The following is a 26,177-nucleotide window of genomic DNA, read 5'->3' as shown; positions in this document are numbered from 1 at the left end:
GTGATTATACTACCAAGGTTGTTCGAACTTCTCTCCATGTGAGAATGTATGAGTACTCTCGCTCATTTAGTTCAGCGTCTACATTCCAGTAGCTTCGTCGGGTGCCTGGAAAGGTTTCGGGACTGACGGCGTATTGCTCAACCTCAACCATGATTTTATGCAGGAGAAGTACCAGACCAAAAGTCATGTCAATAAATTAAACAAGCTCATTCCATCATTCAATAGTAAACGCACAAAGTAAAACGCCAATACAAAAAGTACTATAAGACAATGCATCATCCATGCGTGCATGGTAACCAAGGAAATCGAAACCGAAAACACTATCCATCCATCCATCACCAGAACCTTACCAACCTATATACAGAGCACCCATCAGCATGACCGAAGCCCGAAGCGGAAGTCTAAGCCAACATAAACCTAAACAACCCATCCATCTCCACCCACTGCCGTCCACATTTCCTCAAATAATCCTCCACAACCCCCTTCACAGTCCCAAAGCGCACGCGGTTAAACTCCACCAGCGCCGCAACACTATCCTTCTTCTCCCCGCTCTCCTTCTCCGCCGCCGCACGCGCCTTGTCCACATCCCACAGCGACGCAAAGTATAGCAGCTGGTTGTACATCTGCTTCTCGGTGTACTCGTAGCCCATGCGGCCGAGACACCCCTCTGCCTGCCCGCGCGGACCAAGACAGCGGTGTCCGTACACGCTGATCTGGCGCGTGCGGTTCCCGCATGTTGACTCGTCGCAGACGAGCCAGCCCTCGTAGTAGCGAGCGGTTTGAGCGCGGATCTGGGATTCGAGTTGGGCGATGATGGTGAGGGTTGAGAAGGGTTTGGCGCAGGAGGGGTTGGGGCAGATTATGCCGGTTGGTTTGCACATGTGAATTGAGGCTGCGAGGCCCTCGAAGACGAAGCGGTCTTTGCAGTGGCGGCAAGTGAGGGTGAGGCGGGCGGCTGATTCGAAGCGGACGGAGTCGGGGATTTGGGATTCTAGGGGGAAGATCTCGGTGTTTTGGGCGGTGTTGGTGGAGGAGGTGTTGATTTGGTATTTGCGTACGTCTAGGCCGAGACATTCGGCTAGGCGGACGGCGTCGGTGCCTGGGATCGGGGCACAGAGACGCTCGATGGGTGGGAAGATTTGTTTCAGGAGGTAAAACTCGATGTCGGGTTTTAGGCCCGAGTCTGGCTTGATTACGTCTTGGAGGGTGTAGGAGCGTTTGGCTGGGGGGAGAGATGATGTTTCAGAGTCGCCGGATGTGACGATGTAGGAGATAACGTCGTTTGGTCGGACGGTCTTTCCGCGAGCGAGTTCTCGTAAAGCAACTTGTACTGGTGGCATCGTTTCCTTGTTGGGGTACTCTTCTGGGCGTTTGGATAGTTTCTAATGAAGTTAGCATTCAGTAACCAAGGAAGAAGCAGCAGACGTACCGTGTAGATGACGTATTTCTGAACAGGAACAGTGAAATCTCTCATCTTTTCGGCCAGCTCACGCAAGTAATCGTGAACACGATTCAGGACAAGCTCCTGGTCCTCGCCGGAAAGGACCTCGTTCAAAAGCCGCTGCGAAGCCTCCTTCGATAGAGCACAGTACTCACGTCTCTTCATGTCGAGACCCTTGACCTCGAGCTTGTCGATGTATTTCCCATCGACTTCAGTCATGTTAATAGCAGCATACTTCTTCTTAGCATGCAGCAAAAGACGCCGAAAGATGTTATCAATATCAATCTCCAAAAGCTTATACCGCTCGTTCACGGCCTCCTTCAGCTCCTGTCCAACCTTCAGTGCATCGCTGATGGTGTCCATGTTTGTGTTTATCATGACGGAGTCGGTATCACCATAGATGACCCTCAGCTGCTTGCTTTCTACCAGCTCCTTGGTGCTTCGCAGAATCTCACGACCTTTGAAAGTGGTGAGCATGGCCAGCGGACGAGCATAGAATCGACTCTGCGTGTATCCGAGACATCCATACATGGAGTTGGCGGTAAGCTTGAAAGCCAACTGCCTTGTATCCCATGTGGCGAGCTGTTCGGGGGTTGCGCTCTTATCTTTCATTAGACTCTTGACTTGTTTACGTCGGCTAACGAGAGTGGCGATAAGACGCGGTAGGATACCCTGCTCCACATCAGACGCGGGAACTTCAGGCACTTTCTCTTCGTTCTCATTCTCAGCCTGAAATTGTTAGCTTTGTCTGAAGATGAGAGTTGACATAACATACCGAGGATGTTCGATCCACCGTCGTGAAGCAGATGTTGTACTCTTGAATAATACTCGGGTACAAACTGTTAAAGTCCATGACAAGCACATATCTGTCGTAGAGGCCTCTTTCAGGCTCGAAAACGAGACCACCCTTGTACTTGTCCTTTTTCTTCTTGTCGCCTGCGTCGTCATCCTCTCCTTCTTGGACCTTCTCTTCCGCCTTTTGCAGCTTAGACGAGTACTTGTCGGGGCAGATGTACTTGTTTTTGTGAAATTCGTGAAGCAGAATATACTCGTTACGCTCAGCGCGAGTACCACTCAGCGTTCGGGCCCAGGAATTGCCAGCAATGTTCGTGAGCACTTTGGTCAGGGAGAGCATCTGAAGCCGCAGGACTAAAGCAGCAATAAAATAGGTATCGGTGTCGCAATGAGTAACAAAGTTGACAAGTCCATCCTTGGAGGTGGCCCAAGTCTTGAGAGCCGCCTCGATATCCAGGTCTTGTCGGCCGTTGCCAGATCCTAGGTATAGGTCGCACATTTCCGTCAAACTCCACGATTGACATTTCATCATAAGCGACTATCATCATTAGCGAGTCTTCTCGATGGAAAACGAGGGTTCTTACCTTGCCCATATCGTTAGCCAAATCGCAAACCATTCTTCCAGCTACCAGATGTCGCTCGGTGAAGAAACCGCCGCCCCTGTTGAAGTTTTTAGGCCACTCTCCACGCTTAAGTCGTCCAAGGCGATGCCACCCTGGAGTCTTCTTCTCCTTCAGTCTGCTCAGTAAGATGCTGAGGTCGACTTCCTGGAGCTGATGTCCCATCATCACATCCGGATCCATCCTCTCGAATAGAGCAAGGAATTTGCTGAGCAGCATTTGTTCACTCTTCTCCAGCATGTACGTGCCACGTTGCTTTCGAATTTCTGCCTCGAAGTTCACAGGATACGAGGAGCCAGCCGGCCGCATCACCGTGAAGGTCTTGCAAGGAAGCTTCTCCGGAGCAGTGGTTTCGGTGATAGAAACATTTTCGTAAACACGAGCGCTGGCGACCAAGATCTCCTGCTTGTTCTCCTTTATGTTGAGTTGCGTTCGGAAAGCAAGACTGACTAGAGTGAGAGTTGGCGGGTCGAGGTCTTCACTGTCTGGAACTGGTGTGATGAGGGCAGGCTTTGAGGTTTGACATTCAAACTTGCACCAAGAGGCGTTATTGACGGCGGCAAAATCGGCTTCTTCGATTTTGAGCCAGCACGGTCCCATGATGTTCTTCCAGAGGACGAATTGTTCGAACAACGAAGTGTTTGTGCCGAATACATGAGAGAAGGTCTCTCCCTTGGTGTCCATGGGTAACGCCGGCTTGTCGTAAGGATACAGTAGCTTCAAGTACTCCGTTTCTTTCGGGATACCGGGCATCTCGAAAGCGTACTTACGTGTGCATTCCTTGATCTTGTGCATGCCCACCTTTAATCTCGACATCATCTGATCGACTTCGTGGTACACATCCTCCATGTCCACCTCTTCGTCTGTCTCCCGGCCGCCCTTATGCCTGTGCTCGCGCGGAAGGAAGTAGAGCTTTCGGAGAATGCTGTCGACCTTGACAAACGCACTGGCATATGTGCCGTTCTGCTTGTTCTTTACTTTGCCGAACAGACAAAGGCTACCGTTAATCTCTGTGTAGTCAAGCCAGAAGAAGCGTAGGCTCCCGTCTTGTTCGGCCACATCCTGGGGCCGTAACTTGCCGAAAGCACGAGGTTCAGCCGACGCCGGGCTGTTGAGCACGTTCAATTTGTTACGCACATCGTTCCATGAAGCGTTGACATCCGCTGCTGACTTCACTGGAGAAGAACTGGCAGGGACCGCACTGGGCTGCTTCTTGATCTTGGGCGGAGGCCGGCTGCCGGAAATGTTGACACTCGGTGCCTTGGCTTCGTGGTGTCCAGTGGCTTGAACGACCTCCATCATATCATCGTCCTCGTCTTCAGGCTCTTCCTTTATAGGGACTATGTTCCTTCTTTCAACTGCCTTTGTGACTGGAGAGGACGGCATCGGGTCGCTCATTGGGAAATCGTCGTCTGCGTCAAGGGGCCCATCGTTGTTATCAAAGTTCGGAGTCGGCTCGTCAGCAACCGAAGAAACAGGATCGCTGTTTTCATCTTTGATTGCAGGCTTCGGTGCGCGTGGCTTGTCAGAGAGCGGAGGAGAGAGGATGCGGACTTTGCGGCGTGTTTCCGACTTTACGACATTGTGTCTAGGGGCCTTGTTCGAGACCACGTTGGTGTCGACCTCGCCTAGAAGATCTTGAAGGAAGGCATCGTCTTCAGCCGTAGCAACCGGCTGTGAGCGTACAAGTTAGCTTGTCAAATTTATCCCCTTCGCAATCGAGCAACTTTCGCTCACCTTCGGTTTCGGAGCTGGCGCCGCAGCTCCACTGTTAAAGTATTTAGAGATTCCATTATTGATCTTCTCCTTCCGCTGTTTCTCCTCCTCGCGCTTGCGTTTTGCTGCTTTCCCTCTGGTGGGTAATTCATCGTCGTCGCTCTCATCGCTGTACTGGCCCGTTTGTTCATTCCAGACTTCTCGGCCGTCGTCCGCGTATCCCTCGCCGTTATCGTCGACAACGAAATCGTCTTCGTCAAGCCGGTTGCGGATGACTTTCTTGTATCCCTCGTCGTCGACTTCCTCGTAGATATCGCCCTGTTCTTCGACTTCGTATGTGGAGAGGCGCTTTTTTCCGGCCGCACGGAGGGCGCGGAGCTCGGCCAACTGCGCGCGCCTTGAAGCCATTATGTGTGATTTTCCGCGCTGGCAATTATTCCATAAATATGATGGGTATGAAATGAGTTCGTCGGAAAGTAGAATTGGCCCGGTTGACTGACACACTGGCCGACAGGTGGTTTGAGGAAGGGATGCTCAATTGGTGAACCCAGAACGCGGGAAAAGCGCGTCGACGCGAACGCGACAGAGTCTCCACCAATCCCGTTAATTACTTTACTCCACGCCTACAGGGGATACTCCTGGCACTCCAAGTGGAATTGTTCAAAAGATAGCTAAATACCCCGAATCTGCTTGAGAACGCCTGGAAAAACCATGTAATCGCCACTCAACCCTGAACACCGCCATCCCTAGCGCCCTCAGTCCGACAATTCAATATCAGAGTCCGGATCGCTGAATTCCTCTGCAGCCTCGTCAGTACACATTTCAATTCGACCCGGCATCCGGACAAGTGGAAACAATCGCACCTTGAGCAAGACCGAAGTCAAAAGAGCCGTCCAAACTCCCCGCCAAAACCTCGCGGATCATCGCCTGCACTTCGTCCGGGAAATTGAAAGCAGACGTCGCGTTGAGTATGGACAAAGCAAATCCGTGATTCTCAGGACCCAGCTGGGATATAAAGTCGATGACCCCGTCCGCTGTGAAATTACTCAGAGCGTATATGGTTAAACTTTTAAGCTTTGACAGACATGAGAAGGCGGACCAGATGGAATCGTTGAATGCCTCGCCGCTTATCCAGAGTCTCTCGAGTTTTGGAAGGGACAGGGTGAGTTCGCCGGCTTGCTCCATGATGAAGCAGTCGGATACGTCTTTGAGCTCTAGCTCACGAAGCTCGTGCAGGGTGCTTATGCTCTCGACGAGAAGGTTATTATGTCCCGGGTCCGGGCTGCCTTCGCCGCGCAGGTATAGGTATTGTAGGGATGTGTGGCCTTTGAGGTCATAAAGAAAGTTGAAGCCCTCGGATAGCTTGAAGCCGGCAAAAGACAGGCCGTTGAGATGGATTTCGTCATGCATTAGTGCTTTCGTCAGCAGCCTGCTATCGTTCATGAACTTCCTCACTTCTAGGTGCTTCAACTTCGGCAATGTCCCAATCCAGTCAGCGACATCGTCCATAGATGTGTTGAATGCCTCGTCCCATATAGCACCCATCGAGTCTGTCAGGCTTAGGACCTCTAACTTTGGTAAAGGGGTCAACGAGGGAAGTTCACGGATTGTGTGAATGTTGAGACTGGTCAGCTTCAGCTCTGTCAAGGAGTCCTTTTGCGTCCCTAATGCTCTTATGGATCGGGGACCTAGCCAAGAGAAGCTGAGCACTTCGAAGTATTCTAGCGAGTTGGGCCGGAGTGCATTGAAAAGCTCTTCCGCCTCAATCTCTGCGTTCGTTGGCGGTTTATCCTGCCTGGCACAGTGTGAGTGCTGCTTCCAGGGTGATCTACAAGACCTTACCATATGTACATTCTGAGCTGCCTGAACTCAGGGCAGTGCTCACGGATCTTCTCACCAGCTCGTTGCGAGAGCGCAGTTCCGGACCAAACAGTCAGGCTTTGGAGCTGAGGCGATCTCTCGATCCATTCGTTCAGTATCGTTGGCGCAACTAACGCTCGTCAGATGGGTCAACGTGCCGACGACGAAATACGTACCATCGCAAGACATTCCTCGTAGCATTGCGTTTTTCTGAACGATAGCTTCAAGAGCTAAGCACAAGCTAAAGTCACACATTATGATAGCATGCCAACTTACCTGACCCGAACTTCACCTTGATCGTTTCATTATCAGGCAACGTCCTCGGCGAGCGCCGCCGCTTATTCCCCTCAGAAACATACTCCTGAGACACGAAGTCCAGAAGCTCCGGTGTGAAGAGTTGACTATCGCAGTTAGATTATGCGTTGAAAAAGGGAAGCACATACTCTTTGACAGCGAACCCAGTTCCCAGCAGATTCCCCAGATCATCCAGATCCAGGTACCGGATATAGCTGTAGTATGGTAGATAGGTCAAATCCAGCGTTGAAAGAACAATAGATCGCCATAGGGTACTCCATTTTCTCAGCGTCGGATTTTGTTCTTCTTTAGATACTGTAAATGCTGTTCTTCGAGCCTGTGCCCTCAACTGTTCGTCTTCGGTGCCTCCGCCTCTCAAGGGTGAGGCGTCATAGATCCTGCGGGGTGTCAGCATGGATCTTCCACGCGAAGTCCCACTTTGTCAAGGCCAAAGAAGCTCACCGATATAAGACGGCCAGCGCATGGTCAGTGAAATGTTTCGAGGCAAGTGCACATTGGTATAAGCTGTTGTAGTCCTTCTCCTCTCCAAGGTTGTCTAGAACCATAAAGAGGATCTCGCTAGGGAGCGCCACAGCCATTTTGGCAATGGCTTAACCACAGGATAAGCTGGTGGGAGTGCACAGAATACAGCTAGATGTCGTATATCATGGACTAATGGTGATGTCTAGATACAAAGGTGACGTGAGAATGCAGCCTGGCGACTCGCAGTCCATCCCCATCCTCGGCGCTGCTTATGTAACCACGCGTTCTTGAGCCTGTCATCACCAGCACAACTTTGTCTTTTTCGCAAGATATCAAGGACAGAAAAAAATACGAATACCCGGGGCTCATTTCTGAGGAGAAAGGGCTATCAGATCAAGATATAAAGAAACGCGTATTGAATCAAAACTTGTTTGTTGACCCGATGACCAGTCTATCCTTCTCCCTCCTCCCCGGGGCTCTATCCCAACTACACGATGCCCTAGTATGCCTAGCAAAATACAGTGACACCGTCGGCTTCGAAGCCGAGTACGACCTGGTATGCCCTGAGCCCCCACGAATCACTTGAAAGGCAGCAATCCTGACAGCAATGCAGCTCCGTCTCAGCGCGCTCAACACAAGCAAAACCGCATATTCATCTTTCGCGTTTGAAGCCGATAGCTTCTTTGAAGCGTACCAATTTAGCATAAACAGCAATATCGGACTTCGAAAATTCAGCTGTCAAGTGTACTTAAGGGTATGGAGTCTGAGCTAACTCATTGTGTCCTATTCTGATAATTTCAGGCGCTGCTCTCCGTCTTCGTCGGAAGGACAAGTCGTCGAGATAAAGACACCGCAGTTGAGCGCTGCGAGTTCGAGGTCCATGAGGATCCTGACGAGACTGAATGCCGGCTTGTTATCCGCATGATATGCGGACTTGGTTGGTTCTGTCGCTTGTCGTATGTCTGGTCTAATGCTGACAATGGCAGGCGTGATCAAATCATACAGGCTTACTTACGAGTCCACGACAGTCCAGCATGCTGTCTTCGACCGAACAGTGGCGACGAACGAATGGAACATCGAGCCAATCTTTCTGAAAGAGATTGCAGCGCATTTCAGCCCGTCGGCGGAGCAGTTGGATATCTACTCGGAGAATACTAAGGTGATTTTCACTAGCTTTACAACTAAGATAACAGATGGAAAGGGTTCGTCTATATCACAAGTTTCTTCTTTGTGGAACATACTGAGAAATAGCTAGATACCCTCCGACAACCGGTCCACACATCCGTCGCCATCGACAAAACCGACTTTGACAACTACATCGCGGACGACGGCGTGCACCTCGCCATCAGTCTAAAGGACTTCAAAGCGGTGATATCCCACGCCGAGACATCCGGTGTCCTCATAACCGCGCGATATACCCGCCCATGCCGACCGCTGCAACTCGCGTACGACTTCGATGGCATCAGAACAGAATTCACCCTCATGACCACCGGCGAAGCAGGCCCGGAAGACCTTCCAAGTTCTTCGAGACCTGTACGCGAGCTCTCAGCTCGGCAAACGCCTGCACCTCGGACTGTGCCTGTACGTGCTCCGAGTCAAGCAAGTAACAGTAACGGCACCTCAGCTAGCACGAGGCAATCGGCGCCTCCGCGTGGTAGACCTATCCGCCCTCTGACGGGTACCTCGACGCGAGTCACACAACAGAGCACAAAGGCTACAGTTGAGACACAACCAGCGCCGTCGATGAAGTTCGATAGTCTCTTCGTACCGGCAGATGATGATAGGCAGTGGGATGTCGCTGAAGAGGACGAGGCCGAGGCGGAGGATATGCTCGGCTGGGATGCGACTGCTGACCCGGTAAGACCATGTCCACTCCCTCTCGTTGCAACATGTTCTAACGGAACCAGGGTAATCCCGAGAGCTTTGGACCGACTCTGCGCGACATCGGGCCGAATTTAGGCGATAATGGCCAGATGGACCTCCGCGGCGACGAGATGGGAATTCCGCCGACGCAACGGATGTCACAGGTGAGTACTCTTCCAAGGCGTGCCTGCAGAATGCTGACAACTGTAGCTGAACGGACTAGGCCTCTTCGACTGAGGACTCTCCTCATGAACTCGCCCAATTCGAAATCATCCTGCTCGCCAGCTGGAGTCGCTCAAGAAGCAATAATCCAACTCGTCGCACACCCCGCCCCAACGCCAACGACCTCAACATCCTCAGGGAGCGGAATCCTCGCGGATACGCCCTTAACATCACCTCGTGCATCTGTCTCAGGCCCGCAATTGCCATGCTCGCCCCATCCAAACGCCACAACGCTGCGCCCGCGCTCATCATCCAGCAGCGCAAGACAATGCTCGCTTCCCACCGCTGCCTCTTTCACCCTCCCTAGATCATCCGGCGGCAACTGCCCGCGGTCATTTCGTCCCCAGGCGCGAATAGACTGATCTTTCTGATGTACATAGATCCCGTGCCAGCTAGTATGCACGCGCAGATACCTTTTAACGTCTTCGGACGTTGGGTTATCCGGGCGAATACCCCATCTATCCTTATCCGCTGGAGACCCAGAGCCGGGACCTAGAATAGCGAACTCCCCCTTCTCCTTGTCACCGCATAGAACCGTAAACTCCCGTCCGCAGACAGCATCTGTAACCGCCAAATCCACGCCCATACCCCCCAGATTAATCCGCCTCGGCGTCCAAACGATCTTCTCGCTGGCTAGTTCAGCACCAAGCTGTCCCTTCCTCGACGCACCCCATCCGTACACGGATCCATCCGAGCAAACGGCAACGACGTGCCCCATTGCGCCTGCAACAGACACGATCTTGACGTCCGGCGGTGGAAAATCAGGAATCCTCGTCCCAGTCCCCGGTACGTGAGTCACGTCAGGACCAAGCCCAAGCTCGCCCTTTACGCCGGTCCCGACGACGAAGACTGCATCACTCCGGTCCGCGTCAGATGCAACTAGAACACTCCCCCCCCACATCGCAGCCACGCCCTTGAAGAGCCCATACTGAGTCCCCGTCTTGGAAACCGTAACCACCACTCTCTTGAAAACTGATTCGCCCCATCCCGCAAGATAGACCCGGCCATCGGTCAGCAGGACAAGGGTGTGGTTTCCGCCCGCGATAATGCGCGAGACAGTACTTGACAGAGAAACTGTATTCACAGCAGAATCTGCCTCAAAGATACACCTCGTCGGCACGGAGACGTCCTCGTCGTGCCCGATGCCCAGCTGGCCGGAGCCGTTTGAGCCGAAGGCGAAGAGGGTCGGGGTCATGTTTAGAGCATCCGCATCCAAGATAGAATGATTGATGACAACCAACAAAGTTGATTTCCGTCTCCGCTAGCCCTGTAACCAAACGTTGTTCCAAATATCGCGGAGTACGAACGTGGTGTTGATCATTGGCTCAAACGAGTGAGCTTAGACCGCCTGCATTCCCGCCCGCCGTCATCGGCCTGTCGAAGTTATAAGCACGGCAGAATAAAACATCCGCAATTAGTTTAGCGGTGGGACCATTGGATCTCGGACCCGCCTTCCAGAAGGCACACGGAAGCCTCGGCTTCTCAGATTCTGGCCTGAAGGTCCACGGCGATAACCAACATTTTGTTGAGGATGGGACAATGGAGCCGTGGGAATGTCAAAATGCGACGTGGGTCATGCGACCATGGTTTCATAGACAGAAGTCAATCTGAAATTCTGAACTGGTGCGTGATGCATCGCTGAATTAACTAATTGTAAGGTTCAGTATCTATGTACTAGGGTATGTATGTAAAGCAATCCCGCCTGCTCATGAATGCTGAATGCATGCAAGTCTTGAGAAAATAAACAACGAAGAAAACATATAGATTGCCGCGCCCGCAATTTGACTGCCCGAAACTCAAACAAAGGGTATAAAAGACATTTTCCGACTATTTTTCTTGAATAGAGTTATCCGTTGAATCATCCGCCCGCGCAGCAGGAGGGAGAGCAAAGTCATCGCCTTTGCTGGGCTTCGCCTCCATTCCGCGGAACATCGGACTTGTGCGGTAGAAGTAGTTGTTGACGTGGCCGGTCATAAGGTCCTCGTCGGCTTCCTCCTCCCCGTTCTTGTCCTTCTCGGAGATCCTAGCAGACATGACGGCTTCCCACTCAAGGCGGAATTCTTCGACCTTCTGCTTGTAGTCAAGCTCGGCATCGTAGTACTTGCCCGTACCACGGAGGCGCTCCCAGAGGGAAAGGTGCTTGGGGTGGACGGCAGGGCCGTGGTAGTCCTGCTCACGACCCTCGCGGATAAACTTCCAGCGGCGCTCTTGCTCCTTGAGGTCAAGACCAGTGGTGTCGGGAAGGAAAAAGAGAGTCAGGACGACACCTGCAAGACCGAACCAGGGGACCACGTAGAACTTGGTTTGCGTGTCGATGTAGTTGTAGAGGACGGAGGCAAGGAGGGCACCGAGTTTACCAGCGGCAGCGGACATACCGTGAGCGGTAGCACGGATGGGTGTAGGGAAAACCTCGGCGGCAACCAGGAAGGTAACAGAATTGGGGCCGAACTGGTTGAAGAAGGAACTCAAAAAGTACATGGCCTGGAATTCCTTGATATGTTCCGGAGAGGTGTAGTACTCAAAATTGAAGGCGGGGACGATGAAAAGGATGAAGTCCATTAGGAAACCGATGATTTGCATCCACTTGCGGCCATAAAGCTTGTTGTCGATCAAGAACGAAGCCATGTAGTAACCGCAAAGGGAGACTCCAACGTTGACCAAGTTCCACAGCCAACCGGGCATGATGGAAGTCGATGCAGGGCTGATGACCTTGATAAATTCGGACTGGAACAGCTTGTTGCCGTAGAAGAAAACATCGTTGGCGAACCAGGCGCCGGTGGTTGCGACAAGACGGAATCCAAAGTGCTGGAAGGTCAACTTGAGCGAGGCCACGTCGTAGCCAGTGACAGAAGACTTCTTCTTCGCGGCCTGCAGTTGCTTACTGGCAGACTTCATGTGGTAGGTACGGTAGTAAACAAGCCACAGAGTACCGACAGCGGGGATTGCGAAAGAGACACGGTAGGTCCACTGGGCAGAAACGGTCGAGTAATCAGGGTTACCGCTGCCGTGGTGGAAGCAAAGCAGCAGGATAATGAGCAGAACCTGGTTAAAGAATTGACCCCAACCCTGCATCAAGAAAGCGCTGGTGACTTTGCGGCCACGGTGCAGACGGTCCTCCTTGGTAGAGACTTTGCCAGATCCAACAGCGTTCTCCATGCCACTGGTGGCAGTCATGGGATATTCACCACCTGCAATATATTAGCAGGATTCAGCGCTTGCGGGCGCATTTCTCACTCACCAACGCCGATACCGTAGAAAAACAGAGACCACGCATAGCAAATCACCCAACCGTTCTGGGTAACACCCCAGGCCGCGGTAAGCATAATGAGACCGAGAAACATGATCGCCGCGTCCTGAATCAGACCCCATCGTCGGCCGAGCCTGTCAAGACGTCAGAAAAAAAAAATTGTCTCCGAATTCAGCCCGCTTCACGGCGCATACCAGTCACCCACGATTCCGACCAAGATTTGACCAACAATAATACCGCAAATCTCAAGGTATTCAATCGCGTTGAGCCATTGCTGGTTGCAAATCCGTTCACCGTTGTAGTCACTGCTCCAGCACGAGGCGAAGGCAGCTTGGAAGAGGGGTTTCAGGTTTCCGATCGAGAAGAGAACGTAACTATGAAGAGCGATTGGTTAGCTTGGATTATCCCACCAGCGATTGGAAACTACACTCACCCTTCCAAGCCCAGACCAGCACCAGGAAGGACCATGTTCTGGAAGTAGTAAGACATTGGCGACAGAGGATCGGCCTTGAACATTTCCCAGATTCCGCCGAGTTCCCGCCTGGCCTCCTTCGCATCGTACGAGCTCACGAACTTGATCTTTTTGAAGAGGGAAAGGTCGGCCCAGTATGTACCGTCCGCGGTGTAGCTGTCGTCCGGCCGGATCAGAGCGTCAAACGCGCCCTTCTCCTGCACTTCCATATCTTCTAAAGGGTCATTTCCGGGCCCGTGCGGAGCGTGGAGCATTCCAAAATCTCGGGTATCATGAGTATTCATCATGTTGAATGCTTTTTTTCGAGTTCGAGAAATTTTCGTGAAGCAAACGAGGGCTCTTGGCGGCCGAGGACGGAAGTGCGGTAGTGCAGGACAAGAGTGCGACAAGACTTTTGGCGGTCTTGACCACAGACTTGGAAGCGATTGAGTCGTCCAGAGATGCAAGCCAAGCTGTCAGACAAGAGAAGAAAGAATATATAAGTTAAGAAGATAGCTGATCGAAGAAATAATCATCTGGGTCGGGCGGAAACCGAGGCGAGCAACGTGCGAGGACGGTGGCGTCTAATACGGTCGAGGGCAGTCCCACCTCGAGAGTGGAAGACTGGGAAGGAGCTGAGTGCTCTGACTGGCAAGAGTGGGACAGGGTGGGCTGCCCGGCTGGTACGCTACGGAGTACAACTCTACTACTCCGTACTTGCTACTAAATTATTATACAGCTTTGGCCTTCTGACGCGCAAAAAATCCGGCACAAAGCTTCCCTCCATTCGCTTCATTATCCTGACATTCAAATGCACTATTTCTGCTAGGGTGGAAATCTGATGGAACCTAGTTCGAACTTGGCAGCGGAACTCACTGAGCTCCCGGCCAATCACTCACGCACGTGCAGCAGTATTGGCTGAGATCTGAGCCTAGATTTCCCTACCGCCTTGCTGGGTGCCGATCCGAACGATGCCCCGGTTGCGGACGCGCGGGGGTCAGTAATCCTGGAGGACGCCACTACTGCAACATCCGGCTTGGAAGCGTTGCACCGCCGGACAGCCCAGGCGCGACAGTCCACGGGTCGCGTGAGTTCTTTCCCTGTTGAGCGGCGACGTCCTATCTCGAGTCCCGGCGGCATACCTTGCAGATTGCGACTCGAGCAACGTGGGGGTTGGAATGGAATGCCAGATTATTGACAGCTCAGCCAAGGTGATATGAAAACAGGCTCCGCGATACTTGAGTTCAACCACGTCCTCAAAGCTCGGACTTGTCATCGCATGTCCGAACGTCTATAGGCTCCGGGAACAACTGACCTGGCGGCCTGGGATGGGTGATCTCGACGACCCCCATCATGGTTTTGTCAGCAACTCATCGCTGTTGCGCGAACGTGCAAAAACGGTTGGAGACTCGGAGTTAAACCCCCTTGCTGCATATCAGTCCACGAGTGTTCTGGGTCCTGAGGCTGTCATCGATCGTACCCGATATCCTTAGCATAAGCACGTGCCGGCGTTCGATGCATCCATAGGACCCCTAGAATGATAGGCCATGCCACCAAACTAGGATCGGCCTAGACTAACCACCACATCAAACCACCATCACGTCGAACCTAACCTTCGTCGCGAAAAGCTTGCGTATCGTCATTATGATATCGGCACACGATCCGGTCTGGAATTTGTCCGGTCATCATTCAATCCTTCGAGCCAGCCACTGCAGTCATATTCACCCCACGAAGCTAAGACGGATGGTCTCTGATGGGTAATCTCCGCGTCTGAGGGATACGGCGCATACTTCGTTTACCCCATAATTCCATTCCGTTCCGGGAGGGTCGCGTAAGCACGTGTTCCTGTCCCGTCCCCTTATAGGAAAACGCAGAAGTACTGACCTGAAACAGGACTCTTACCTCTCAAATCAGCAACGATGTTCTTCGTAATCTCTCGGAGATATCCATGGTTTCACTCAACGCTGACATGTCTGTCTACCGAAATGAACTGCGTTGGCACACCGCTAAATCGACGCGCTGGGATGGGGCTGCCCGGCTGATAGCCAAGTTCGGTCAAGCAACTTCGAAGGATGCGAAGCAGTCGCGGCATATGACTCGCTGAGGCTTATTCTGTTGGCGCCTTATCACGTTCGTCGATACTCGAAACTGACTGGACATCTAATATGAGCCTGGCGGTTCGTGCGGTCGCACTAGACAATCCCCCCAACTTTTATCAACGAAGAGAAAACTTCTGTGCAGGGTGAGTACAGTTCAAGGGGCTGAAAGGGCATGAGTGTGGTATGATATTATTGGTGAAATGGTTCGAGGGCGGACGCGATGGCTGCTTGGTCATGTAGGTAGCCAGAAAGGGGCTGAGGTTGCATGGGACTTGCGGCGATACTAGACAGACGTGTATCCACGTGCTGTGGCTCTGCGAGGGGACTGGAGATTACGACCGTGGTCAGAGCTCGACCGATAGCCCGTTGCTCACGCTGTTGATTTGATCTTCAGATCATTGCTATGTCCTAACTCTAGCAGTTTGTCAGTGAGAAATTGTGAATCAAGAGAGTTGGGTACCTGGCGAACGCCCGCAGAAAAGCACAGACACTCAACAAGGGATGAAATAAACGATGACTTACTTAGTTGTGCTGAGAAGTCGAGCGTCCCGAGGCAGTTCGTTGTCATCCTCGTCATCATTGTGGCCGTCAGCCCTTCGTCTCCCATCTTCGCCGCCGCCGCCCCTATCCACCACATGCTCATCCCAGCCCAGTTTGTGCCCTGCTCCTCGTCGTGGCGGAAACTAGGATCGTTAAGTGCTCTTATCTTGTAACCAATGCATGCTTACTTCTGCCGTGACCAACGCAGCTCAAGAACTTCGCTGGCAGATGCGACAGCCTCCCATCTTGTAGCAAGCCTCCGATAAGTTTTCCGGGCCTCTGTCGGAATTGTCCTAATATCTTGCTGGCGCGGATAAAGGGGGGTTTGTAAACGGTTTCGCAGTTATTGAGATAGATATTGAAGTAGTTCAGGGCCGGGTCTTCGTCAAAGCTTGGAATAAACAAAGGTAGGTTAGTCTTCATCGACTCGAAGTACTTTTGCTGGGCAAAGGAACGGACATCGTAACAGGAGCTTTCTGACTGGTGCAAAGGGATTCCATGGCTCCCTGTTTGGCTAAATGATTCATTCTCGTGGTGATGGTAGGAGATCTCGAGCAGCTGGGGAGACGAGCTCTGTCGATGGTGGATGGGCCCGGAGATCTCGATCGGTTTCCGTAAGAGAACAAGAAGGATTGGGGGGCAGATGACATGAACGCGTCCTAAACATGATCCTGAAGATTCAGACACTGATGATGGAAACTCCCTAGGATGATTCAGTTCAGCAGCCGTTGATGAAGTTGGAAAACACTAGGGGAGGTGATGGCTGAAGAGGAGAAAGCTGACAGTTGGTTGAAGGAAGTCGCGTTTGCTCCCAGCCTAGACATCAGTACGCCTTTAGCCATTCCATATTGCTACGATACCACCTTAGTGTCTTACTTTACTTCAGTCTCTCAATATACGGGATCAGGTTCTCACGCAATTTTGTATATATTCTGATGTATTTACGGAAGTGTGACTCCTCAGATGAATCAATTAGTACTGCTATCTATCACAGACTTCAGATCTCTCGAACAATCGCAAGGCTTTATCCCAGTGAATGGAAAAATATTGCGCTTGTGATCCAACAGCGCGTCTGAGACAAGCGACAAGTGTTCGTTCAAGACAAGATCTGGCCCTCCAGCATGCGAGTGGAGACAGTCATATCGAGAAACTACGATTACATCTCTACGCAACATTGTGAGTTCCCGAAGTTCAACCCCAGGTATCTACTCGAAGCTTTCTCTCTTTCTCCCAGAATGCGCCAGCTTAAATACACCTCTCTCGGGAATTCACACCTCAGTCTTTCCCAACCCAGGCCGAAAGCGTCCTCTGCCCTCGATACGCCGCAAACGTTCTCGCACCGTACCTCGCATCGTTCCTTCTACCAACTTCGAGACGCTCGATGTCCATATAGCCAGCACCATGGCTTCGACATTTGAACTTTCGATGAATCACACTTTAGCTCCGACGACGGGACCCCCATCAACCCTAAAAACCGTTGTTTATCGTCAGTACAAGAAAGGAAGACGGGCTCAGGGGGGTTTCATGGTGGAAAGAGAAGCAAGAAACGCAATCTCACATACAAACGATGAAGAAAGAACGGGAAGCAAGCAAAGGACGCCGAGCAGAGCGTCATATTGGCCCATGATTTTGTTTCTAGGCGTCTTCCAACTGGCCGGAGAGCGGCTACGGTTCTCGCTTGCACGTCTTTTGCATCCTGAATGGCTCATCGATCATCATGCTGCTCGCTGGTGGCCCAGAGGATGAGGTAACGGCAGTGGATGAACAGAGCGTGGACACTGGCCGCACTGATTAGAGTACAAACTGGAAAGACGAGGAGCTGCCGAGGTGGAATACAACTTCTCAGGAAGAATTCTTGATCCAAAGTCAACTGAGTTAAAGTCACCGAAGATATCCAACATGGCCTACAAGTCCATCTCGATACTGCTTATCTAAGTTGTGATGATTGTAAGCCATGCCTGTTCCGACGCTTCATCACAATCGTACTGGCCTCGGGTGGCTTTGGATCGACAACCAGGAAATAGAGATGCTCGCGGCTTGGGTCTTGATACTTCAAAAGACCCTACACCCTCATATGGCCGTTGCGAGCGTGTAAGCTGGCCGTTCTCGCAGGCCCTGGGTGAGACCTAATAGCCACCTGCATCATCGGACCGTACGTGTCGTAGGCTCAAGCTAGGGTCAATTCCGCTGATTAGAGTCTGCAATCGAGCATCGACTTGAACAACCTTAAGCTGCTGCTTGGAGTCTTGACAAGTAAGTACTTGGTTGTTATCTTCCTCTTGACTTCGTTTTGCACCCTTCCCCCTCCATGCAATCTCAAGACCAATATCATGGCCTCTGCGAATGTGCTACGTTTAAGATATACTAACTCGTCTATTTTTGACCTTTCTCTAGGTCGTTGCCATCCGTCTGATAGCGACGAAGCATTCGTGGGCAAGCGAATCTTTGCGCTGCGTTCCTCGGAATTGATTCATCCGAGCCCTGTTTAAAAGGCATGTGCCACATCCACTGACAGTGGGCATCGACTGGTCATGGCCGTTTGTTATTAGCATAGCACTGCTGCGGCTTTAACATTTAATAGTTCACGGCTATGACATCCACGTAAAGTTAGTCCAAGTGGCGCCCTCGCAGTGATACCTCGGTTGCTGAGTCAAGCTCATATATATTTCGCGAGTTCGGGGTGTCCGAAAGAAATAACAAACTCGGCAAGGTCACGCTCGGTTCATAGTCATACAGAGTAAGACATCTGCAGATTTGACTATTCGCTTATCTTGTATTTGGCCAACGCGTTCAGCCGATCTAGTCGAGGTCCCGCTCGGATTATCACCAACTGGCTCCCGTACTTCGCGCGAGAGGTTAGAAGGCGTTTTAAGTTTGATGGTACCCTGTCAGACGATGGACGTGGTCCCTTGCTCGAGATGGGTGAGCTGTCCGGTCACACCAATGCCTTACCCTTAGACTGAATTGGGTATGCGGGTGGAAATGAAATATTACCACGCTGACCATGTTGGCTCAGTCTTCGCCACACTAGTGGCTGTCCCATGCTGATATATATGGAGACTCAATGGGTTTCGTGACTTGCCAGTCCCTTGCGGATTTGGTGGAGCCGACACTTGAGGCACTGAGTCAATATAGTCCCTCGACCAATCTCACATTGTCAAGCATCTATCCCGGTAACCACTAATGCCTTGCTCTCTACGGCCCGAGACTGTAACGTAAAAGACAGGGGCGAGTTACCGGTGGCTACTGAGATTATTCGGTTCAGCACAAACATTTTGTCGTTCATGCACCATCGAATCCATCGCTATACTGCAGCGTACCTCTTCTCCCACGTCAGATTCATCAATGCCACCTCATCTTAGACTAGAGATGGTGGTGACTTCCGGGGAACTTGCACTTTTCACGACCTGGCCCCGTAGGAAATACCGCACAAGTCACCCCGCATTCGCCACGAGGGACTGGACCTGGACCTTGACTGTCGGGTTTAGCCATTAAGCCATGTTGTCAACCTCCTCGTGTTACCTTCGGCATCGCATTGCATGCCGATAGACACCGAGGCATCAATGGAACCCTGCAGCCATCACCAATGCCAGAGGCCCAGTCCACTACTTACATCGTCCTCTCGAGCATTTCCTATAGCACCAGAAGGAAATCTCACAAAGGCGGCAGATTTGCACAAACAAAGACAGTACTTTTGTCACCAATGCTACAGAAAGCGAGAGATATTGAAGGCCGCCTAGCCCATCCTTTGTTACACCCATCCCACCCACCTCCTCTGCATTGCCAGGAAATCTTCATACAGGCCAGTCACTATTGAGATATCGGCCCAGTCAGAATCATGGCCACGTATCATCATCCTCGTCATCGTCATGGTCGCCCCATTCGCTCTGACCCTGACCTAGCTTGCACACATTGCCGGGAACACACTGACCGCTCTGGGTAGATACTCGTCAGCTTCATCTGTTTGAAGCTTCCAGAGACGATACGCGGTGGATACCTCTGCCCTGTACGTCCCATCCTTACAATAACATCCAGCAACGCACTGAAGTGTACATATTCTGACATTGTCCTCGAACGTCTCGCACGTCGGATGACAAGCGGATCCACAGTCTTTGTGGACTTCCTATGACCAGTTGTTTAGTCAAGTAAGCATGAAACTCTCATAGCCTTGTGTGTTGAGAGCAGTCCTCTGTAGGTACGTACATCTTCCTTGCATGGCGGGCTGTGGTCGGCTTTATAGGCCGTAGCCGTAACGATTAGGGCTCCGAGGACGAGGAGAAATCTCATTATGAAGGCAACGATGATGATGTGATCGAGAAGAAAAGTAAGGAATTTGAGCTACCTCAGCTGGGATACGGAACCTTATATAGTTACGTCAGTAACTAAATTCCGCGTTTGGAATGTACTTCCTGCATCGCCTTCAAGGATCTGATTTTGAACAGGACTGATTTCACCCACAGGATCCAATTATTGATGCGTGAAACACATATATCGCTTCATCATCCAGCGAAGGCCGTCACCAAGCAGGTACCTGCATTCAGGGTGCTCGGCGTCCACTGATGTGGCTCATGTCCATACCAGTGCCCGAAATGAACAAGGATCCCCCGATTCTGAGCTCTCGGCGGCAGAAAATCATATGTTGTATAGAATGTCTCACAAGAGCGGCTTTCGATGCTACATTGCGACTTTCTAAATAAATCGCGATCGGAGTTTCCTACTTTGTACTCGGGTCGAAGCAGATGCCTACGGAATATGGGAAGAGACAGCTGTAGAAAGCGTCTTGAGGAGAGAAAATGCGCGACTGTCCTTTCCGACAAGTTCTCACAGTTCTTACTTAGATGTTGGGGCCTCCGGGAATTTGGGCACCTGTTGATTTCTCGCAGAAATATGGACATTGGCCAAACAGCCATTCGCAGCCGCGTCTCTGCAACTTGACCGAAGCTCAAAGCGCTTTGTGGCTAGCGACGGCTCTCTACAAAACAAACCAACACCATGCTCTTGAAAGTCCCTGTTTGGTCTTTCATCTCATCGCTTTGTTCAGCAAGCTCCGCCACTACGCTTTCTTCCGGTGTTTGCCAGGTTAATGATTTGCTTCAACAAAGCAGTCCTTTGAAACATGGGCGGAAAAAAGTGAGTGGTGCTTGTTTGCATTGGGGCACCCCTTCTTTGTATCCCTTTAGCACTGGCAGCGCCTTCCTTTAAGCGCATCACTTCTAAGTTGGCGTAGGGCAAACGCTATTACAAACGATGATAAAGGACGACCTAGCTCCGGCGGGATACTTAAACTCCTGGTGACTCACCCTTAAGGATTATTATGACTCACATTTGTTTAGGCCAACTTACCGCTACATCTCTACACTCGTAAATCACTGCCCACCCCGACCATCCCTTCCATCTTCAAGTGCAACGGAGAACGGACCATGGACAAATCCAGCGAGACTGGCACTAACGCAGCCACCGAAAACATGACCATGGTCGAATTACCAGCCGAAGCAGCAGCTAGCAGCTTCAGCTACTACGGCAATTGCAACAAACTACAGAGTCTCTGGAGCTTTCTCTATGCCGTTGTCACCAACCCAGAAATTGCGCATGGTGTGAAACAACTGACGCTAGTCAACCGCTACCGCTACAAATCCTTCAGACCAGAAGAAGCCACTGACATGGAAACAATGATCCAGGAGTGCAAAGGGATATTGGCCGCTCAGGGCGTGCTTAATGGCGTGGGTGCGATTAAGAGATTTGGATGGGCTTACGATGGGACCGAGCGAATCTATTGCCAGTGGCTCTACCGCCATTACCAGAATAAAATCCCCCTTGACGATGTTATGGCCAATGCCGGGTTCGACCATGGTCTGAGAACTCGCGCAAAGCAAGTGCTCAGCGATGGTAACCTGGCGGCAGGCTACATGAGTCCGCTTGTTGCCCTCATCATCGCACACTGCCCGAACGTCAAGGAGCTGACCATCGAGCTCTTACCCTCGGCGAGAGATCCTTGGTTTGACTCGATCATAGCCACTGCCGCCGGAGATTGTTCAGACGTTGATTCCGGCGCGCTTCCGTTGCAGAAACTGAGAATTCTCTCCATAGTAGACGACGAACCGATTCTCCCGGATCGCAAAACCATGCTGATCAGCAACGACCGGTCCTTTTTACTTCTTCCTTCACTCAAGGAGTTTACTGTCGTTCCCAAAGAAACAGTTGGCAAGGCTGCTTGATTGAACTGTGTCCTGTGGCTTTTGTACTTTGCGGAATGGCGTTAATAGACATCTTCAAATGCTAGGATTCTTGTTATATCTCTTTTTCTTTCTAGGGCTTTTGCAAAGGACAATATTTACAAAACCAAACATAAATCTATCGAATGGCTTCTAAAAATTATTAGTAGGCAAATAAAACCACCATACCTATTACTCGTACATTCTTGAGCCGACAACAATAGACCTTTTCCATCCTCAACAGCAGGCAGCACGCAGACTGGTTAGTCTGCACCTAGATACAGTGCTCAACCCCCAGCCTCAGCAAAAAGAACAGTCTTCCACGGTTGAAAAGAATAAAGTCACCAGTGTTTTGCTTTTATATTCTCTCTATGCCCATGTCCGATTTAGTGAACTGGGAGTCTGCTTGGCCTCACTGGCGAGGAGGGTTAGAGTAAGTTTGATATGTTGATATGGCCCGTAGCCGGGAGCAGAGCTTCGGTTTCAATAGACGCCTACTACTCGTTTACAAAGATACACCCCATGCCAGTGGAGACGCTAGTGCAATCTTTTTTATTTCCCGTTTGTTGTCTGGCTTGCTTTTTGATTCTTTCGGCGTTGTCTGAGAGGTATGTAGTATCATATTTAGCCGGGGGTTGTACCGACAAACGGCAAGGAAGATGATGTACTTGGAATAATGAAGCATAGGCATAGCATCTATCATTAGGAGTAGCTTGTAGACGTTATCTCGAGCATTTGAAGGGGTCCCAATGAAATCTGGTCCACTTCAGTTGTTTCCATGGACAAAGAGCCCTAATGTCCGGCGCTCTTTACGGGGTCTGAATGCCACATCTACAAAGGAATGGTCATTTCATCTTTATCTAAACTCATAGATTGTTTCCCTGCTCAAAAGAACTTGTTGAGCCTCTATGTATATAAAGGCAGGTCGTTAGGCCATACCGAGTCCGTTACCCCCCTTCTCACCCCAATCCTCTTTGTTGGACACTTCTAGCTAAACCACTAGCTAAAATGCCGCTCACCAGCAAACGCATGCAAGCCCATATTGACTCCAGCGAAAGCAGCACCAACAATGCCCCAAGCTAAACACCATCCGCGCAGGCTGGTACCACGCCCCCAACGGAAAACGCTACTTTGGCCTCGGCCTCGTCACAGAGGTAGGTCTAACCCACGACAACAGCACCTACATCAACGTTGAACCCAAGCAGCACGACCACGATTTTGACCTCTCTGATAGCACAAGCACAGGCACAGGCACCAGGAATAGCAACAGTAGTACCGGCAACAGCAGCAAATGGACCTTCTTCGACCCCACGGAGAACGACGCCGATATGCCAGCCAACCAATACATCGACCGCGAGAAGCTCTATCACGAGAATATCCAGAAACATCCTAAGCGTCGACCGGGCGCATGGACTCATACATCGGCGCAGCAGCGAGGGGATCTGAAGACTGGAGACGTGGCGTTTGGGAATTACATCTCCATCACCCGGCTCTGGCATCAGGGTGTTGGGCCGGGTTGTTAAGACCTGGATTGAGAATGGTGCTTTTCACGGGTACTGGGTTGAGCCGATGCGCGGGGGCCTGAGTTTCTGGGAGTACTGGTCTAGTCGGGGGATGCAGGACGCTTCAGCGCCTAGATCGGCATATAGTGGGAGTGCGGAGACACAGACAAGACCCCCAAGCAGACCGCAACGGAAGGATACATTCGACATGAGTCTGGACTGGTACACTGAACTCGAGCCCCCCGGAGACCCAGACGGAAATAATAACGTGCAGTTAGGTTCCACACACGTCGGCGCATACATAGCCCCAGGCGGGCAGTGGTTCATTGGCGTCGGCAAAGTCGTGGGCTGCGGCATGAGCTACGAGATGTGGGACGAGCCGAGCCACCAGTATATCCTCGTTGAACCTATCGGTAATGAAAGTGAGTTCTTCCACCCTGTGACGATGGAGTGGATGCATGAGTTACCGGTCAACCCTATTCCCGGTCTGGAAATAGCCACTTGTACGCGGGGATCTCTGCCACCGCGGTGGCGAGACCTCCCTGTTATAAGGCGCTGTCCGGAGGTTGGGAGTGAGTATTCTGGACGGTATTGTCCGCCGAATGCGCCGAGGAGGGATGTTTATCTTGGCGTGGGAGGGTGGTTAGGGCTGGCGTGGCTAATGGGCGGATTTGGGTGGATGTTGAGCCTATACCTGGTAAAGTTGGTTCTTGGGGGAACTATCGGTTCTTTGATCCGTGGACGGGCAGGGGTATGCCGGACTGGTACTATCCTGCAGGATGTATCTAGGATGGGATGAGATGTTGGCAGGGTTGCCCCGGTCTCTTTGCTTGCTCGTAGACTGTTTATAGTCGCCTGTTATACAACTTCTGCTTCCATGTTCATGGTTGTTAGTCTATACAGCATCTTTTCTCGAATTCAAAATTTATATATTACTGATAGGACTATGGTAGTGGTTGGAAAATACAGTGGGGGCAAGATTGACTGGGGGATTAGGGCTATGGAAAATGAGAATGCTATTACTACGCAGAGACTTCCAAGATCTTGTTGAGTTGGCGGACATGAGCTAGGCCCGGCATATGTGTTGATTATATCTTTATTTTACAACCATAGTAGCTAAGCAAAATAGCCCTTGTCAGAATATAACGGAGTAATAACGTGTCTAACTACGAAGCGTCGTCAACAACTTGGAAGAATGTATAGCTCAAGAAAATATACCTAGATCCTGTATGCAATCAAACGCTATCAAAAGGTAAGTCCATGGTCTAAACAAGAAATCAAACTGGTCAAAAGCAAACAGCTGAACGCTCATATGCAAACCAAGCGCAACAGAAACAGAGACAGTAAATCACCAAAGAAAAACAGAATAACCCTAACCATCCCGCCCAGCTAAACCCTAACTCAGCTCAGTTAACCAACTCCTCCAAACTCCTCTTCGCATTCCTCTTCAACCCGCACTTCTCCAAACAAGCCTCAATCCCCAGCGCCACATTCGCTGGAATCATCTCGCGGAAACTCTCAATGTCCTGCCCGTTAAACGTCTGAATGCCACCAAGCGTCGCCTGCACCACATCACCCCTAAGCCCAAACAGATTCTGCGCAACCTGGCTAACACCGGGATCCGCATCGTTAAAGCCAGCAACAAACACCGTCTCCCCGCAATCGGGGTTGAATTCCTGGTGGATTGCGCCTTGGGGAAAGACAGCCATCTGGTACAGGTCCAGCGTGTTCTCGACGGGGGACACGCCGTTCTCGAGGATAAAATTTGTGACCAACCGTCCCTTTACCACGACGTTCAGCTCTGTGGCTCGATTGTGTACGTGGGGTGTATTCATGCCGCACGCTCCCAGGAAGCCGAGTGTCATTGCGGCGCCGTTGCCGATGAGCGCTGGGAAGATCTTGGAGTGCGCGGCGACGGAGAACCCGCCTTTTCCTTTTGCTTCGGATCCGCCGGGGGCGCCGGCCTCGTTGAAGTCGAAGATGTGGTCGCCTGGTTGGTTGAGGAGGGCGGCGCGGTCGGCTTGGGTTGGGGCGAGGAGGAGGGAGGTTATGAGCTCTTTGTTGCCGGAGCGGGGGTTGAGCGGGACGATTGGCGGGAGGAGGGAGTCGATGTCGTGATTGTCTCCGTGGTTGTCGTGGCCGTAGCCCTGGTCTGGGTCTTGGTGGGTGTAGTTGGAGCGTTTTAGGGCTGTTGGGACGGCGAGGGTTGTGCTTGCGAGAAGGGAGGTGAAGAGGAGGGTTGTGAAGTGCATTGTAGTAGTTGGAACTGTTTGAGATGGAAGTTGGATAGGATGAGAGTGTGATGAGGTGGATGCTGCTGCTATTGATGCTGCTTTTCTTGTTGCTGTGCTGTGTGATGATATCCTTGACAGCGACGACCAGGGCTCTTTATATCCTTCTTCAGCATAATAAGAGACTCCTTGACACCGATCTCGTACACTGAGGTCTATTCTTTGCTCATGGTAAGAATAGAGAGGCTATGCAGTCCATCCTGCAGAGCCACCCAGGATTTCCCTCCGCAGTTAGGGCTGACCATGGGCATAGAGTGTAGTGATCAGTAAGCCAGACTTGCCTGTTGTAAGAATCCGGTTATGCAATCTGGTCAGGCCTCCAAGGGTCCAAAACGGTCGGAAGCTGAACTGCCAAGTCAGCAGGACTGCTCACCGTCATTGTAGACCCTGGAAGTTGTGGTACAGATAATACCTACCCCGAATAACCTTGAGGGGTACTATTGCCATAGTACTACCGGTAACCATGGAATGGCAACCACAGTCAACCCTGAAAAACAGTCATAATCCTCACCCTTGAAACTGCAACCAATCGCATTATTTC

General features: G+C 51.4%; 9 protein-coding genes across 9 annotated transcripts; 3 read left to right on the top strand and 6 right to left on the bottom strand.

Annotated features, from left to right (window-relative positions):
* Positions 1-401: 401 nt before the first annotated feature.
* BDW74DRAFT_179593 (DNA-directed DNA polymerase alpha catalytic subunit POL1) lies at positions 402-4,980 on the bottom strand (the record flags this gene model as incomplete). Its single annotated transcript, XM_073729508.1, has 5 exons — positions 402-1,382; positions 1,430-2,170; positions 2,217-2,774; positions 2,821-4,530; positions 4,594-4,980. 5 exons carry the CDS (start codon positions 4,978-4,980, stop codon positions 402-404), a joined length of 4,377 nt encoding a protein of 1,458 aa, XP_073582324.1.
* A 242-nt stretch (positions 4,981-5,222) lies between these two features.
* Positions 5,223-7,376, bottom strand: BDW74DRAFT_155798 (uncharacterized protein). Its single transcript, XM_073724896.1, has 7 exons — positions 7,189-7,376; positions 6,876-7,124; positions 6,709-6,833; positions 6,609-6,653; positions 6,415-6,562; positions 5,436-6,367; positions 5,223-5,371 (listed from the first exon to the last, which is right to left on the bottom strand). The coding sequence occupies exons 1-7, from the start codon at positions 7,323-7,325 to the stop codon at positions 5,328-5,330; spliced, it is 1,680 nt and encodes a 559-aa protein (XP_073582323.1). The 5' UTR covers positions 7,326-7,376; the 3' UTR covers positions 5,223-5,327.
* A 275-nt stretch (positions 7,377-7,651) lies between these two features.
* BDW74DRAFT_179591 (putative DNA repair protein rad9) lies at positions 7,652-9,309 on the top strand (the record flags this gene model as incomplete). Its single annotated transcript, XM_073729507.1, has 7 exons — positions 7,652-7,765; positions 7,823-7,963; positions 8,011-8,146; positions 8,196-8,411; positions 8,465-9,066; positions 9,117-9,236; positions 9,283-9,309. The coding sequence occupies 7 exons, from the start codon at positions 7,652-7,654 to the stop codon at positions 9,307-9,309; spliced, it is 1,356 nt and encodes a 451-aa protein (XP_073582322.1).
* BDW74DRAFT_36769 (uncharacterized protein) lies at positions 9,268-10,639 on the bottom strand. Its single transcript, XM_073732623.1, has one exon. The coding sequence runs from the start codon at positions 10,487-10,489 to the stop codon at positions 9,368-9,370; it is 1,122 nt and encodes a 373-aa protein (XP_073582321.1). The 5' UTR covers positions 10,490-10,639; the 3' UTR covers positions 9,268-9,367.
* A 210-nt stretch (positions 10,640-10,849) lies between these two features.
* Positions 10,850-13,469, bottom strand: BDW74DRAFT_155794 (putative MFS phosphate transporter). Its single transcript, XM_073724895.1, has 4 exons — positions 12,975-13,469; positions 12,736-12,915; positions 12,533-12,675; positions 10,850-12,482 (listed from the first exon to the last, which is right to left on the bottom strand). Exons 1-4 carry the CDS (start codon positions 13,298-13,300, stop codon positions 11,122-11,124), a joined length of 2,010 nt encoding a protein of 669 aa, XP_073582320.1. The 5' UTR covers positions 13,301-13,469; the 3' UTR covers positions 10,850-11,121.
* Positions 13,470-19,467: 5,998 nt separating this feature from the next.
* On the bottom strand, positions 19,468-19,918 carry BDW74DRAFT_179588 (trypsin inhibitor-like cysteine-rich domain-containing protein; the record flags this gene model as incomplete). Its single annotated transcript, XM_073729506.1, has 3 exons — positions 19,468-19,566; positions 19,629-19,754; positions 19,835-19,918. The coding sequence occupies 3 exons, from the start codon at positions 19,916-19,918 to the stop codon at positions 19,468-19,470; spliced, it is 309 nt and encodes a 102-aa protein (XP_073582319.1).
* Positions 19,919-21,009: 1,091 nt separating this feature from the next.
* BDW74DRAFT_155790 (uncharacterized protein) lies at positions 21,010-21,948 on the top strand. The gene has a single exon (XM_073724894.1). It carries the CDS (start codon positions 21,052-21,054, stop codon positions 21,844-21,846), a length of 795 nt encoding a protein of 264 aa, XP_073582318.1. The 5' UTR covers positions 21,010-21,051; the 3' UTR covers positions 21,847-21,948.
* A 1,605-nt stretch (positions 21,949-23,553) lies between these two features.
* Positions 23,554-23,992, top strand: BDW74DRAFT_179586 (uncharacterized protein; the record flags this gene model as incomplete). The annotated part of the gene is made up of 2 exons (XM_073729505.1): positions 23,554-23,848; positions 23,898-23,992. 2 exons carry the CDS (start codon positions 23,554-23,556, stop codon positions 23,990-23,992), a joined length of 390 nt encoding a protein of 129 aa, XP_073582317.1.
* Positions 23,993-24,751: 759 nt separating this feature from the next.
* On the bottom strand, positions 24,752-25,597 carry BDW74DRAFT_179585 (germin family protein; the record flags this gene model as incomplete). Its single annotated transcript, XM_073729504.1, has 1 exon — positions 24,752-25,597. The coding sequence occupies one exon, from the start codon at positions 25,595-25,597 to the stop codon at positions 24,752-24,754; it is 846 nt and encodes a 281-aa protein (XP_073582316.1).
* Between the last annotated feature and the right edge of the window lie 580 nt (positions 25,598-26,177).

Source organism: Aspergillus multicolor, assembly GCF_047715735.1.
Source record: "Aspergillus multicolor strain CBS 133.54 unplaced genomic scaffold BDW74scaffold_18, whole genome shotgun sequence".
Taxonomy (NCBI): Eukaryota; Fungi; Ascomycota; class Eurotiomycetes; order Eurotiales; family Aspergillaceae; genus Aspergillus; species Aspergillus multicolor.
The sequence above is the reverse complement of the archived record's forward strand: the minus strand, read 5'-3'. Positions and strand labels throughout refer to the sequence as shown.